We start from the raw sequence: 16,180 nt of genomic DNA, 5'->3' as shown, positions 1-16,180 counted from the left end.
TTGTTAACAAATGTTGACAAATCATCTGTTATGTGGCTACCCGGCACAAACTCTTTTCAAATGGGGGTCTGTCTGTGGCCAAATACATATCAATTTGAGGGTCCTTGACATGAACATGTTAGAGAAGAGAACCACTGCTCTAGATGCTGGTAATCAATAACAAAAGCATCTAAAAATCTCTTACCACCTACACTACTCCACCCTCTGGACCTTGTGTTGTGTATAAATTTGCCCTGGCTATGGTCCTGGCTGATTACTATAGCAACAGGTTGTTTGGAAGCATATCGCTAGACAGATATTTATTCATGTGCAGGATGAGACAGACATCAGTGAAGGAGAGATCGAGGCCATACATGGGGGTGTGTGCCTGCCTGGGGATGCGGAGCATTTCCACCAAAACAACAAGGCTGCAGAGCATACAGCTTGAAATGTCAGCATCTCAGAATCCAGGTAACAGTGGAGTGACTGTGACTTGCGAACCTAATACTAGCTGATGGTAATTTCGGTAATTAAATATTTGCATACATATTATTACGCCTGTCAAATAACAGTACATTTTGATTAACAACATATTTAATCTTTATAAAGGTATATAATCGCCTTCTCTACTCTGGTAAAGTTAAAGCCTTTATATTCCGAGTTGAAACAGGCAGCATTTCTGCAAGATCCACAGAGATTTTAGATGTTATGCCTGATTTGAGTAAATAAATCAAGCTTTGGTTTCCTCTTCATTTCAGACTCTTGGCATGTTTCAATTTCATGTTCTTTATCAGGTTTGTAGGATATTGCTATATTCCGTTTGCCTTTTGCAATGTGCTCATGGGTTATCACTCACATACTCTCTGTCTTATTGCTTTATGTAAATTGAAAGCAGAGAGATCATATACACTATGGTGCACGGAAAACGCAACAGGCTAGTACGGAGCCACTGTGTTAAATCCTATTAAGTGCAAATTAGGTTTGATAGTTGTTTTCATTGTTGTTCATATATCTTAATGAAGGAATGCAATGGTTACATACCATATACACACAAAGTGCATTCAGTTTTCGACATTAATTTAACGCACGCACAAACGCACGCACGCACACGCACACACACGCACACGCACGCACACGTGCACACACACACACACACACACACACACACACACACACACACACACACACACACACACACACACACACACACACACACACACACACACACACACACACACACACACACACACAAACCATCATCAAAACATTTTAAATAAAGTTTAAATAATGAATCAAAGATCATTATTCAATGGTCAATGTTTCATGCAAAATGTTGTCAAAACTAGATAAAGTACACAGAAATGTAATGTGGTGTTGGATATTGTTGTACATAACTTTCCCACCAGGTGAATAATTATGTCAGATGATCAAGTCAGGAAACTTGGTAACATGGTCCTTGTTGTCACTTAGAAATCAGTTCATCAGACTTGAACTGAAGAGATCTCTCTATGTGTATTTCTGTGTGTGCATGATACATTTACAAAGGTGCAACCCCTTTGTAAATTTCACCATTAAGAACTGAACAACACAACTTCACAATAACAATGTTGGTGTAACTAATAAAGTAGGGTTTCCATCTGAAAGTTGATTAAAATAGTCAGCCGACAGGGCTAGAAATAAACCTTTTCACCACCGTCCACAAACGTATTCTCAAGAGAAAATGTGAATGATTGACTTCATATTGATGATGTCTTTCCTAAATATGGGAAGATAACGGGACATCTGCGGGATGTGCTGCGCCAATTGTTCTGCACTTTGCCTCTTTCAGAGCCAAGCAGTAAAAAATAGCACCGGAAACACAGACAGACAGATACATACTGACCCTCTTATAGACCGCTAGACTCCTGCTCATTGGGAGCAATTAGGGTTCAGCGTCTTTGTTTTTTTGTTTGCTCAAGGAGACCTTTACTCTAAACTAGGGGGAGAGGATCAAACTGGGAACCTTCCAATACCCAAGCCGCTGCTCTACCTCCAGAGCCACTTTCGGCCTGTGCACAAGGAATGATGTTGATTGACTCAGCTGCAGACAGACATATAAACAGACAGATGCACGTATGCACGCACACATGCATGCAGCCAGGCACGTAGGTGATAACATAACCTCTACCCTGCCTGGCAGAACGAAACATCACCTACGTGCCTGCCTGGCAGAAAGACAAAAAATTAAGAAAAAAAACCCCCAGGTCTCCACCATTGCAGTCATTTTCGTCTCTCGTAGTACTCCTATAGACACATGATTGATTCTCTTTCATAATATGTCTGTTCCTTTGCCCAAAGCATCTCTTTGTTTCTACATTCATATATATCTTTACATTTATCTCTACATTTCTACAAATTGAGAATTCTGGCACAGTAGTTTACTATTCTCTTGCGTGATACTACTTATTCCTGGTGAATATCACTGAGCACATCCTGTGTTCTGCCGTCTTTCCCGTCTGAATGAAGGGAGCGGCTTTACAGACACCATAAACAGGAAGTATACCCTAACCCAGTATGAGAAGGCCTATAAGCAGTATTATGTATTCCAATGTTGTTCCATTGCCTGGAATTTGTTCTCTGCTGTTTATTTTATGTAGTCAGCTATACAGTAGTCTGTCAGTCTTCTGTTTGTTTTTTCTTCTGCTTTGTAGTCATCGCTAACACTTCCCACCTGATGTCGTGTGGAAGTCCAGACTGTTCCAGACCATATTGAATAACTGCTAGCTTGCATAAAGTATTCAGACTAGGAGCTAAGTCTAAGATGTACAGGTCAGACAACTTTTCATCTTCCTCTTCAAGATCCTCCACTGAAACAGTTGTGTATCTGTCTCCTCCAAAGAGGATGATACGATATTCCACCATGCAACAGCCCATCCTCGACTTCCATGAAGATGGGACTCTCCCTCTGGGCTCAATCTTCTTCCAGGAGAACGTCTCTGGATTGAATTTCCACAGATCATTGAAGGTCCGGTCCTGAAGAAAGCTGAAGCCACCAAATACGTATAGCTCTCCATTGTAGGCAAAGGATGAATGACACTCACGTCCTTCTGGACGAACCTGTGCAGAAGGCGTGCTCAGCCAGCAGTAGGACTCTATGTCAAACACATTGATATTGTTCAGCATGTCCTGGTCCCCCCTGCCCCCAAATACGAACATCTTCGCCCCGATGATGGTGGCAGAGTGACAATCTGAAACAGGTGCCGATGTGCCTCTGGTGTCAATTAAAGACCAGACCATTGTGGTACTGTCCATCTTATAGATGCCATTGGTGTATTGTGTCAGCCGGTTACTCCCTCCAAAGATATATATGATCTTCCCCAAGACACAGGCTGAGTGGCTGTACCTTGCCTGAGGAAGTGACCCAGAAACCATGGGTTTGAACCATCTGTGAGTGTCAACATCAAATGTATAAAGAATGTTGCAGTACTCCCTACATGTGTATGTTACCCCACCCCAGATGTAGATAATATTATCTATCAGCGCTGCTGTGTGACCCACACGCATGGAGGGAACCTGAAGGGGATGTTCTTCCCCAGCGGTTATCATTGGGGGCGACTTCGTCCAGCGCAAAGACACTGTGTTGAAGACGTGAACACCGATCTGATCCATGTCATATATGTTAACGCACCCTCCGAATGAGTACACCTTGTGCCCCACTGCCACAGCAGCCTGATAGTTTCTGTCTGTCCGTCCCTCCAGATGCACTGTCCAGCGCAGCATATTCACACAAACCCCACTACGGAAGGGGTCCTCAAGTGTCGCTCTGTAAAATAGTCCAGTGCTAATTGCAGGTGCTACCTCTTATATTGGTACAGCGACACAAATGTTATGCAAAGCTAGGCCAATCCACAAAGCTGGATTGGCTCCCATCAGGTGTCCAAATGGATCCTTAACTAATCTATTTTTTTTAATCAACTCAATCAATCCTACCAGCGAACCCCGATCGTAGTTATTGTCTGTTGAAATTGAATATAGCATGTCTTGCCAAAAATGCAGAGGAAAACAACCGAGGCAAGATACAGGCCTTTTCCCAAATAGATTACCAGGAAAGTGAACGGTGAGTGAGAATTTACGATCACGTGATCTCTGTGTGACTGAGACTGAAATGGTGACTCATATGTTAGCAAAGGGCACCATCTAGTGTAAAAACAACCACACACGTGAAAACATGGGGTCGGCTTTGAAAAACGGTTAGGGGCTGGCTGGGGTGCAACCTAACATTGTGGTTGTTGACACTTAATAGGCAAACTGCACTTCTTTACTTCTCCAGTGTGCAGGATTGACAACATGTAGTACTTTATTCTATTGTTACAGGTATAATGATTTTAGCCAGTGCTGTCTATGTTGGCAATGTGCATGCATGCCTAACAAAAGATCAAACTATTGGTTGGTTAATATTCTGAGGATTATTACTTTAAGTTTACCTATTTTTAAATTGTGGCTCCTAGGACGTTTATCAGTTGCTTATTAGCTTCTAGATGTTCAGAGGCTTTGTGCGATATAGCCAAAGGCATTGGTCGAAGGATATGACAGACATGGACAAACTGGGAAATGAAATACTTTTTTAGGTTCAGCCCTTGTGGCCTATTTAAGAAATAGGAGTAAGGGGAGAAGCATTTGCTTCAGCATAATTAGTGCTTATACTGCTTTTATAATCAGGCTGATGTAGCAAAGCAAGGCAGTAGGGGAACTGAGATGGATGTGGGCACATTTAGCAAGGGACAAGCCATGTGTCTGCAGTGCAGACATGGACTTTGGATTTTAAAGTTGTACCATGTTATAAAACAAATCTTAAAATTGTCCTAACTCTTAAATCGCTAAAGTTTTAGAACACCCACTCCGTTATTTTCAGCTTCTGAAGCCTTCTCTTTATATGTTTTCTATGATCCTGACCGGGGTCCGGTTTTCGCGCAAAAATTACGTCATCATACACTACCGGCCAATCACAGCGAGGGTTATACACTGCCGGCCAATCACAGCGCATCTTGAAGTGGGGTCGCTAGCTATCACAATAGGGCGGCCATATTTGTAGGCGCCCGTGTGTCTCTATCTATACTCGGGTGAAACACTCCGTTTCTCCGGAATGCCTGAACGCACAGGAACCAGGGACCCCTCTAAAGATAGATCTCGGCGAGGTGGAGGCAGACGCGGGGGTGACGCGGGGGTGTGAGGCCCAGTCCGCTGCGAAAAACGGCCGAAAGACGCGGACGCTACTGACCACTAGTTGAGCAACTTACACAGTATAGCTTTAAATGTTTAGAAAAGAGGAGGAAAAAGATACACCAATTGCATGTATACCATGTGTTATTCTAATAAAAAACATTTATGCAACCATTTGCATGCTGGAATACAGTCAGCTGAGCTACGGCAAACCTCGGCCAGCAAGGGCAAAGGACACTCAAGACACATACTTTTACTATATTGAGTCTGCTACAGGAGAAGTTCAACAAAGTTCTATAGATAGATAGATTTAGATAGATTTATTTATTTTCGTGTCGTGCACCAAAAAAGGTGCCCAGCCCACATGGACTTACAGGACACATACATATAAATCATTTCATTGGTACCATACAGGTGTACAAAGAAACAAAAAGACTGTTCTTCAAACTGTCCTTCAAGCATACAAAACACTTTGTCTTTTTTCCCAAGCTTTGCACACATAATCTGCCAAAAAGAAAATACCTTTACTGAAGCATAATTCAAGTCTTTCATAATCATCCAACCAAAAAAAGTTAACACAAATAGATGACATTTTAACAAATAATCTATGTCTTAATTCATCATACAATGGACAATAAAACAAGAAATGAACCTCATTTTCAATTTCCTCCAAATCACACAACAAACAAAGTCTGTCCTCCTCAGGAGTCCCAATGAATCTACCTGTTTCCAACGCCAATGGTAAGGTCCCTGAATGTAATTGAGCACAAAACGACCTTTGACTCTTAGATACATTCTGCGTGACATAAGGCTCAGGACCATAACCCTTCTTGATAAGACGATATGTTCTGAGTTTCGGTTTACACCATAAATCAACAGACCAACTCTCTTTATATTTATGAAACATAGAGTTCTGCAATTCATGAATATTACAACATAATCTATTTAGATAAATGAATGAAGAATTATTCATAAAAAATAAAGATTTCACTTCATTAGCCCAGGGATAGCCATTTGAAATATCCCAGTTAAAAATCTTTTTAGTTAATCTGTGGTCAGGCATTTTAACAAATCTATTCCACAGTCTCATCATCTCACCTTTATGTCTTATATTTACTGGCATCCATCCCATATCTCCACTAATGGCCAAAACTGGCGTAAGCTTATGGACTCCAAGAAATGAGCGAATGGCTCTATTTTGGATTTTGTTTGAATTTTCATTGTCATGGAAGCCCCATACACCAGAAGCATAATCTGAGACAGGACAAACACAAGATTGATATAATTGTGTGTATGTATGATATCCTAAATCTTTACAAGCTTTCACCTTATTTAGAACTGACCCCAAAGCTCTACCAGCTGAATCAGTTAAGACTTGAATACCTTCCTTTAGGTTCATATGCTCATCTAAGGTTAGGCCCAGATATTTGTACGTCTTTGTGTATATCAATACAGTTGAACCAAACATAAACGAAAATAAACTTCTTTTTACAGATGGTTTCCTGAAATGAACAATTTGTGTTTTGTCATTATTTACTACAAGCCTCCACTTGAAGCACCAATCAGCAACGATATTAAGCATATTTTGCAAATCTTTTTCGCAATCTGCAAGTAAAATTATATCATCTGCATACAAAAGTATGCCTACCATCATATCAGCTACTTTAACCCCCAGTTTGGAGTTTCTAATCTTAAGAGCTAAATCGTTCACATACATGGAGAACAAAGTGGGCGACAAAACATCTCCTTGTTTCACTCCAAAGTGTGTAGGAAACCATCCTGTTCTAAAATCATTTACTTGAACACAAGCCATAGGTGCTCGATAAAGAGCCCTAATGGCCCCATAAAACTTCCCGTTTACACCTGATGTTATTAATCTATATTCAAGGAGCTCCCTGTTTACCCAATCAAAGGCCTTCTGGAAATCAATGAAACATGCATATGTTGATTTGTTTTCTTTAAGTCTTGCTCGAACAATAGTAGTGACTGAGTAAATATGGTCAACACAAGATCTTGCTTTACGAAAACCATTCTGCTCATCAACCAGTAAGCCTGATCTTTCAAAATGATCTGTAAGTCTATTATTTAAAAGTGAAGAATATAATTTATAAACATTACTAATAAGACTAATGCCTCTATAACTAAGCGGTAGTTTAGGGTCATTCTTAGAGGACTTTGGAATAGGCTTTATGATAGTTTTGTACCACTGAGAAGGAACAATACCATTATCGAAACAGGATTGAAACAATAGAAACAAAATCTGTAGCAATTTAGGGGATTTCAATACCTCATATGAAATGTCATCAATTCCAGTGGCTTTTCTTAATTTACTATTTTCAACCACTCCCTTTACTTCCTCATTGTGAAATTACCATTTAAATAGAAATTACAATTATAAGTATCTGCGCTCATTTCACTTTCCATTACCCTCTTTTGACTGTTCACTTCTTCCAAGAAGGACTCATCAAATAAGGAGTGATTACACCCGGAAAACAGATCTGTGAAATCCTTCTCCCATTTTTGTAGTACTGTTTCTATATCAGAACAACACTCCCCATTTTCCAGTGTTACAACCATCGGAATCTCTTTCTTCTTACAGGGACCCAATCTATTAATTTCATTCCAAAATTTCTGAGGGTTATGAGTTTGCAGTTGCTCAATATGTAATGACATTCCTCGATTAAACTTACGCTTCACTGCACGTAACTTTTTATCAAATTCACATTGACACTTTTTAAATTCCTTCCTCAACTTTACTCTCAATTCTTTACTTTCACATTTTAGGAATTGTCCCATAGCCTTTGTAAATCTTGATTCCAATATGGTTTAGGAATTCTTCTTGCCCCTTTTGAAATATTGTTTTTAACACATTTATCTAATTCTCTATATAAACACTCACACAATGTGTCATACCAAGCGTCCATATGAGCTTGACCATTTGTGCTTAACTTCACCTGATCAGTAAGCTCTGATAAGCTATTATTACAAGCGTTAGTTGACAAAAAAGATTCAGGGAGTCTTCTTATTTGAGATCTTGAATTTGTTGAATAGCTTGTGGGAACTTGCACCTCTTTAATAAAATTAGATCTAGTCTGAAAAGATACCATCACTACAGAGTGATCAGGCATTTTACATCTGTCTCCCAATAAAGAAATACCCTCAGACCCTAAGCTCTCTAATAACTCATTTGGAGTCCAAACCATAAACTTGTTACAATGTTTTAGCCCTTCATGGGGAACAATAATGTAATCTACCACAGCTCTCCCTCTAGTGGAGACTGAGGTGAAATTATCAGTACCTGGTATTCTCCCATTCAATACACAGCATTTAGCATCCCTCAAAAATTCAATTAAAACATCTCCATATTTATTAACAGAAGTATCTAAATTATTTCTGGGAGGTACATCATCCACATCTGGAATGTAATCATTTAGATTGCCAATACGTCCATTTAAATCCCCACATAAATACATTTCATCTACATCAGACAAACTATATATCTGGGCCAATAAATGGCTGAAAAATAAATGAGAAGAAATTGTTCTAGAGGATCCCTCAGGTGGCAAATAACAAGTAAAAATAACAAAACAATTCCTTGAAAACCTATTTCTAAAACGCATTCCCATTATTCCCTCCACTGTTTTATCAATTACATTAACTTCATAACTTTCAAACACTGTGTTTTTGATCAATATACCAACTCCTCCTGATCCTTTAACAGCTCTTATGTGTACTTTTCGATTTTGTCCAAACCAAGTGTACCCTTTAAGCTCTATTTCCTGGCGTCCTGTTAAATGGGTCTCATTTAAAGAGATAATGTCAGGATTCATATTTAGCAGTATTACTTTTCTAAGCTCACAATTCCATGTTGTCCAACCATTTACATTCCAATGCACTAATGTGCAGTTTTCAAGTTGTGTGGGGTGGGCATTTACCGATCATTTCGCCGGGTAGTCTCTCCTCTGCCCGTACCCACGACCGCGGGGGCTTCGTGCGCCCCGTGCGCCCCGTGCGTCATGATTCCCACGTCCCCGGGGGTTTGGCGTGTCACGGGGATGTGTGAGTCTATCACCGTCCTCAGCCTCCGGATTGTCTCTGGACTCTCTTCTCTGGCCATTCCCCCGTCCCCGAGGGCTTCGTGCTTCACGGGGATGTGAGCGACCGTCAGTCTCACTGCCCTCAGCCTCCGCCTGGGCACGTCTTGTCAGTCGCCCACTGCCCGTGAAGAAGTAGTCTTGTCCACAAGGAAGCTCCTTCAAAAGAGTTCTTAAATTAATCTCAATAAGCCTCTCCGCATGAGACTTGGCATTATGAATGTAGACACGTTGAAAATCTTCATTCTCCAGTAGGCTCCGCTTGCGACGGAGCACCGCCACTTTATCCTGCACTGAGCGGAATTCAGCTTTGATGATCCCGGGCCCTCGTCCTCTTGGCACCAGGCGCTCCACGTTCACCAGCTCCGGTACCGGATCGCACCGCAGGCCGTCGGCCAGGAGCGACACCACCCTCTGCTGCACTTCCTCGCCTTCCGTAAATGGCAGACCCACAATAATGATGGACACCTCTGGGTTGAACTTGGAAACTGGCCGCTTCACTTCTTCCAGTTTCTCCTCCGCTCGATCGATTCGAGCCGAAAGTTGCCCAATGTCTATGTCGTGATTATCTTGGATTTGTTTTATTTGCGTTTGCAACTCCGCTTTTAATTCCTCCCGATTTTCTTGAATGAGCTTTTCCAGTCTTTTCACCTTGCTGTCCAACTGCTTCTCTAGCTTTCCAATAGAAGTGTTCACCTCAGCGAATAGTGCTTTCTGTGCACGGATTTCCAACAAGATTTGGTCCTGCGTTTCAGCGTCTATTGTTGTAGTCGGCATATTGCGCGTAGCAGGCCTGTTGGTTCCCATAGAATCGTTGTTAGAATCGCTGTTGGTCCCCTCGTCAGCAAATTATTTTTTTCTTTTTATATTTGCTTAGGACATAGACTGTTTACGTTATTTCATCACCAGAAAATAACTTTTAAGCCGCCAGATTTGGACAAAAATAAAGATTAAGGGAACGATAATCACGAGTCAAACATTTCGCAGCATGCCACCGGAAGTGACGTACATTTATGTTGTTTGTCTATACAACTATCTCACAATTATTTCATTATGGTCCTATAAACAAATAGATACAGTACATATAGCTGACTTCTATCTTCCAGAACAGACTAAAGCATTTAGCATGGATTGAGTCGAACATGTAAACTTGCTGAAGGCTATATCTGGGTGGCTGCCCTCAGTTCTAGAATTTACTGCTGGCAGCCAGAGTACAGTAATGAAATTGTGTCTGGTTCAGAAAGGATGGAGTATCGCGGATGAAATTACTGAGCAAAGGCTAGATGCCATTTAATTTGTAAATGACCGGGTAAGCATATTCTTTCAGACATTTATTTCTCATTCCCAAGGTTCCCCCTTGCCATCATCGCCAAGGAAACAAGCTAAAATAAACCATTTAATAAAGAGAATAAACCACTGAAAAAGAGAGTTTGATAGAAATCCTGTTACAACATGGTGGTCCAACACACTGTATAAAATGAAATGGTTATGAAACACCCCCTTTGATTTGTAACACTGAGGCAACTACAGCACATTGAAAACCAATGCCCAAGTAATCACACAACATCCCACTCTCCCAGTTCTCAATTAATTTTCTCCCCATTTGCCATAAAACAAAGATATGTCAGTGAAATGTGAAGTATAACCCACTCAAACAGCTGAGTCCACAACTTTGCCGTGGGTAACAGTCGTTATAGAATGAGGGTGAAATTGAATTTTAAATACAATCCTGGACAATAATGGACATGCAACAATAATAACGATTAATAAAAGTTAGAACCATTGAAGGTAGGTTAGTAAACAACCTACATTTACTAGTGAAGAATACTTGCCTAAAAGCTACTTCTATGTCTGTGATTTGAATGTGTTGGTGTAGGTGCACGCATGCATGTGTGTGTGTGTATGCGTGCATGTGCGTGCATGCATGCGTGTGCGTGTTGTGAATCACAAAAATATTTTGCATAATACTGCAGGTTATTTTTATGAGCAGTCACTTATTAAGGATCTGAAATATTCCCTATGCAAATATGTCCCCAATTAGCCTGCACAGTTTTAATTGGAGACTAGCTTTTTACAGAATATTATGAGCCTTGAATTCCCACACTTTCCATGACAGTGGCTCATTATTTCCAATAATTTCATGCAATACATAAAATAACTTTGCCCCTTTAGTAATTGCAGTTATAAGGGCAGATATAAAGAAGAAATGTACATTTTCAAACAAAAAAGCAGGATGGGTGGCCGCTATGTTGGTAGCCATGGACGCCAGGGTTTACAATGTAGGTGGTGTTTAAGGTATTACTCAATTGGGAGGGTGATGCTAAGCATTCTCAGGCAGTAGCTAAGTTGTAGGTGGTTGCTGCTAGGATGTTGGGGTGGGGCCTAGGCTACGTAGGGTGTAGGTGGTTGGTCAGTTGGTGTTAGGTGGTGGCTAGGTTGTAGAATAGGCTACAGTGTAAAGTAGGTGGTTACTAGATTGTTGCTAGGCAGCTCCTTGGTTGTAGTTGGTAGTTAAGGTGTTGCTTGATGGTTATTAGACTGTAAGGTGGTTAGGTGGGAGTTCTACCAGGCCTATTTGTTGTTGAGTGTTATAAAGCTGCTTGGTTAGATTGCTGAAGAGAACCCCATTTTCACTTTGCTCAACATTCCTGCTAAATTCTAAGACCAGCATTTTTCCAGGTGGTTACAGTAATGTTCATTTTCCTATGCTTCTACTTCACTGCAACCACCACCTGCCATATAACAGCCTCCAGAAAGCACTATGAGAACATGGGGCTTGTACATGCACAATGATAACGGAATAGGCTATATATGCACAGCAGCCATATTGAAGAGAAGTTGGGTCTCTTCTCACTTCCTACAAAGGTGTTACCAAAGATACTAATGAAGGCTCTGTTCTATTTCATGTAGCACAGTCTCAAACTTTTTATTTCAAGGACCCCCATAACTGTCTCTGAGAGTGTACAGATGGAACCAAATGGACCCGACTGTATACTCTCAGAGTTACACACCTTTTAAGGGATCATTTGGAACCCCCAAGGAGCCAACATGGCATGCAAAATACCAGCACCCTGACTCTGTTTGACCAGAATGGAACAGAGCCTTCATTGGTATTGGTAACACATGTGAAGGAAGGAAGTGAGAATAGGCCCAATTTCTCTCCAAAATGGCTGCTGTGCATATAGCCTATTTTGTTGCACAGAATATACTGTTATAACAAGTGATTAATGATGTTATATGGTGATGACTTCAGTGGCATCATGCCAGTCTAAACTGAAATGATGTGTTTGCCTTGCATCGATACAGTATGCATCAACATGTATAATAAACAGTTATTACAGATACACAACTTTGTGAATGTCTTGATGTGTGAAAGTGGTGGTGTGTGTCTGCTCGGTCATCACTTAGCACCTAAAAAGCCCTTAACCACTGAAACCCTATATCATTGATCGATGTCCCTCTGTTGTCTTATTTTACACGTAATGTTTTTCACTGTTCACTAAGTACACAAACTGATCTTAACCCTGTAAGACCCACTGTTGCAGTATCACATTTGTATTTTATCCAAAAATAAAATGTTGCTCCCCCTACCACCTAAACATCACATTGGATCCTATTGTTTAGTATTACAATGCCATTGGCCACGATATTTGCATATGAATAAATACCCCTCACAGAGGCTGACATTTACACAACTTCAAGGTCTCTGGAGTCCAGAGTCTGGACGAACAATAATAAAATAATTGTAAAATGCCTGTAATGATTTTGGTGATCATTAGAATGTCTAGAACATGTAGGCTACATAATATGTTATTATTGTGAAAGACATCCCCCAAATGTAAATTAGAGCATAATTCATGGATTTATGGCTATAATCTTTTTTTTTTTGCAAGTAGAAATTAATCCGAGTTTTACAGGGTTAAAGTGTCATTCTCACTTGGCATGATAAAGTTAATCATAAAGATATAGCCTATCGTTCTCAACTCATGTGGTTGGTAGCACACCCTAGCCCTAACCCTAACGATAACGCCAATAGGCCTATAACTGATGTGAACGCCAACATAATTATCGTTAACAATAATTATCATTATAGTTATCTTTATCGTGCCCGGTAGGAATGATGCTTAAAAGGATCCCTGACAAATATGCCTTAATACATTGTAATTGTCCTCTATAACTACAATGTAAAATTAAAAACACCTTAAATATTTTATTTCTTCTAGAAATAGCTAATCTTTCACTCAATAGGGGAAATGCCTGTCGCAAGTTGATGATGTCATAAATGTCATGTGTCATTTTTATGGCATGCATGTGCAAAAAAACAAAACACAAACACATTTGAAATAATTGATTTGATGCTCATATTAACCACAGGAAGTATTACATTTGTTTGTATTTGCACATGTGTAACGGAGGTGATCCGAACCTCCCCACCCGGTTTGGAGGTTTCGAACCCGGGTCTCCCGCGTGAAAGTCCATTATCTTAACCATCACTCCAAAGGGACATCCCTATGGAAGAGCAGATACTAGACTTTTGAGGCTTCAGGCTGGGGCTGCGACTCTCTCCGCCACACTCACCCCCCTTTGACCTCCTCCTACGGGGAAGCCCGAATCCGGGTCACGGCACCAATGTAACGGAGGTGAACCGAACTTCCCCACCCGGCTTCGAACCCGGGTCACGGCACCAATGTAACGGAGGTGATCCGAACCTCCCCACCCGGTTTCGAACCCGGGTCTCCCGCGTGAAAGTCCAATATCTTAACCATCACCCCAAAGTGACATCCCTATGGAACGAGAGCTAGCGAACCACGCCTTCCAGCGGGTAGGTCATCAAAGTCGGCGGCTGCGGCCTGGACCATTGGGAATAACTCGTCCTTATTCATGTCAATTGCTTATTTGTGCCACAACGTCCTTATTCTGTTCTTTCATTCCAGACCAGTTTGAGGAGTCCAGTCTGCAGGTGAAGATCAGTTCTCCAGCCAGGACTGAAGACCACCTTAAACAGGAACCTGAAGACCACCTTAAACAGGAACCGGAAGACCACCCTGACGACCACCTTAAACAGGAACCTGAAGACCACCTCGATCTCAGTAAGTTTCAAGCACGTTATTGGAGAAAGTGGGCCGGTGCAAAGATGAACCCATTTAAACACTACCAGAGTTAAAGAAAAAATGCCAAGCTCTGCAGGATGGATATGCGGACATACATACACACAAAGCCAGATGTAGGACCGCTCAAAATGGTATCAAACGGGGGTCCCTGGCTTAATATCAAACTGGGGGTCCTCCTTGAAAAGGTTGAGACCCACTGTTCAAGTTTGTAACTAACCGTGCCAATCTTTACAATTTTACAGGTGCAATAATGGCAGAGGTGTCAGGACAAGCTGGTCCTCCTAAGAAGAGAGGTCGACCCAAAGGCTCCCCCAACAAAAGAACAGCGCTGAAGAAAGCAGCTCCTGATACCCCAAAAAGGCCAAGGGGTCGGCCCAAGGGCTCTCTCAACAAGAAGCCCAAGCCTGTGGGAAGACCACAGAACAAGATTCCCAAGCCTGTGGGAAGGCCACAGAACAAGATTCCCAAGCCTGTGGGAAGGCCACGGAAGCATCCTTTGCCACCCGCCGACGAGCTGAAGAAACCAAATGTGTGGAAGCCGCTCGGAAGGCCACGCAAACACCCCCGTGCCGAAGTCCCAGAGGGCACTGGTGAAACCACGTGACGAGGCAGAGGCCCGTCCCCGCAAGGCGGGTTCAAAACGGGGTGCTCAGCCGGAAAAAGACACCTCCGATGGTGGGCCCCCAAGAAAGAGGGGACGTCCTAAAAAAAAGTGTAGTTGCAGAAGAGCCTGAGAGTGCAGGAGAAATGAAGGCATCAGAGTAGGAGGTACACGAAGAAGTAGATGGGGATAAAGTAAAAACGGTGTCCCAATAACTGAACAATTGATCAGGATGTACTGTAGGCCCACATCATGGTGAACCAAAATAGGTAGGTATACTGTAGGTAGGTAGGAAGGTACTGTATGTACAGTAGGTAGGTAGGTTTGGTAAGTACAATAGGTAGGTACAGTAGGTACAGTAGGTAGGTAGGTTTGGTAGGTACAATAGGTAGGTACAGTAGGTACAGTAGGTAGGTAGGTAGATTGCATCTATACTGTTTATCAAATAGTTTATCTGTTTATTGTTGTTTAAAGGAGCTATAGTCGACTTTTTTTGAGAAACAGATGCTAAAATAAAAATAATGTTTCGAAAATATTTGATACAAAAATAAGCTTCATACATGTGTTTCTATTAAATGACCACAAAAAGCGTAACATAATGATAAAATAATAATCTTGGCCATTGTCAGGCTGACACTTTGTTTACATTCTAGTCTATTGTTAGACTAGGATGTAAACAAAGTGTCGGCCCGACAATGGCGAAAATGATTATTTTATCATTATTTTACGCTTTTTGTGGTCATTTTTTGAATTGAAACCATATATGAAGCTAATTTTTGTATAAAATATTTTCGAAAAATTATTTTTATTTTAGCATCCGTTTTTCAAGAAAAAGTTGACTAAAGCTCCTTTAACATACAATACATTTCAGTGACACCGTGGTAGCTCAGCATAACTTCTGTGTGATTTATGAGTCTTTTCCAGAAAGTTGCGTGTTATGCCGCTTCATTATGCCTCACTAGCAGTAGAGGGCACTCAGCTTACACACAGCTACTGTTTACACAACTAGGCTATGCAATATGCATTGTAGTTGGTTAGGCTACCGATTAATTACAGTATTGTTTGTCCCTGAAATCCTCAAGAGATTAGAACTAGGGTTTATTAATAGTCTCTAGGTTATCCAGGTGAGTTGCAGTTACCAGTTTTGCTGTTTGTACAAATTGTTTTTTATTACTCTGTTATTATTCTTGTACATT

The 16,180-nt window shown here is 41.1% G+C and overlaps 1 protein-coding gene across 1 annotated transcript; it reads right to left on the bottom strand.

The window, feature by feature from the left end:
• Positions 1-2,634: 2,634 nt before the first annotated feature.
• Positions 2,635-3,738, bottom strand: LOC308299623 (kelch domain-containing protein 3-like; the record flags this gene model as incomplete). The annotated part of the gene is made up of 1 exon (XM_080743418.1): positions 2,635-3,738. The coding sequence occupies one exon, from the start codon at positions 3,736-3,738 to the stop codon at positions 2,635-2,637; it is 1,104 nt and encodes a 367-aa protein (XP_080599544.1).
• Between the last annotated feature and the right edge of the window lie 12,442 nt (positions 3,739-16,180).

This window comes from Nannobrachium achirus (genome assembly GCF_963921795.1).
Source record: "Nannobrachium achirus genome assembly, chromosome: 15".
Lineage (NCBI taxonomy): Eukaryota > Metazoa > Chordata > Actinopteri > Myctophiformes > Myctophidae > Nannobrachium > Nannobrachium achirus.
This window is presented reverse-complemented; position numbering and strand designations above follow the sequence as displayed.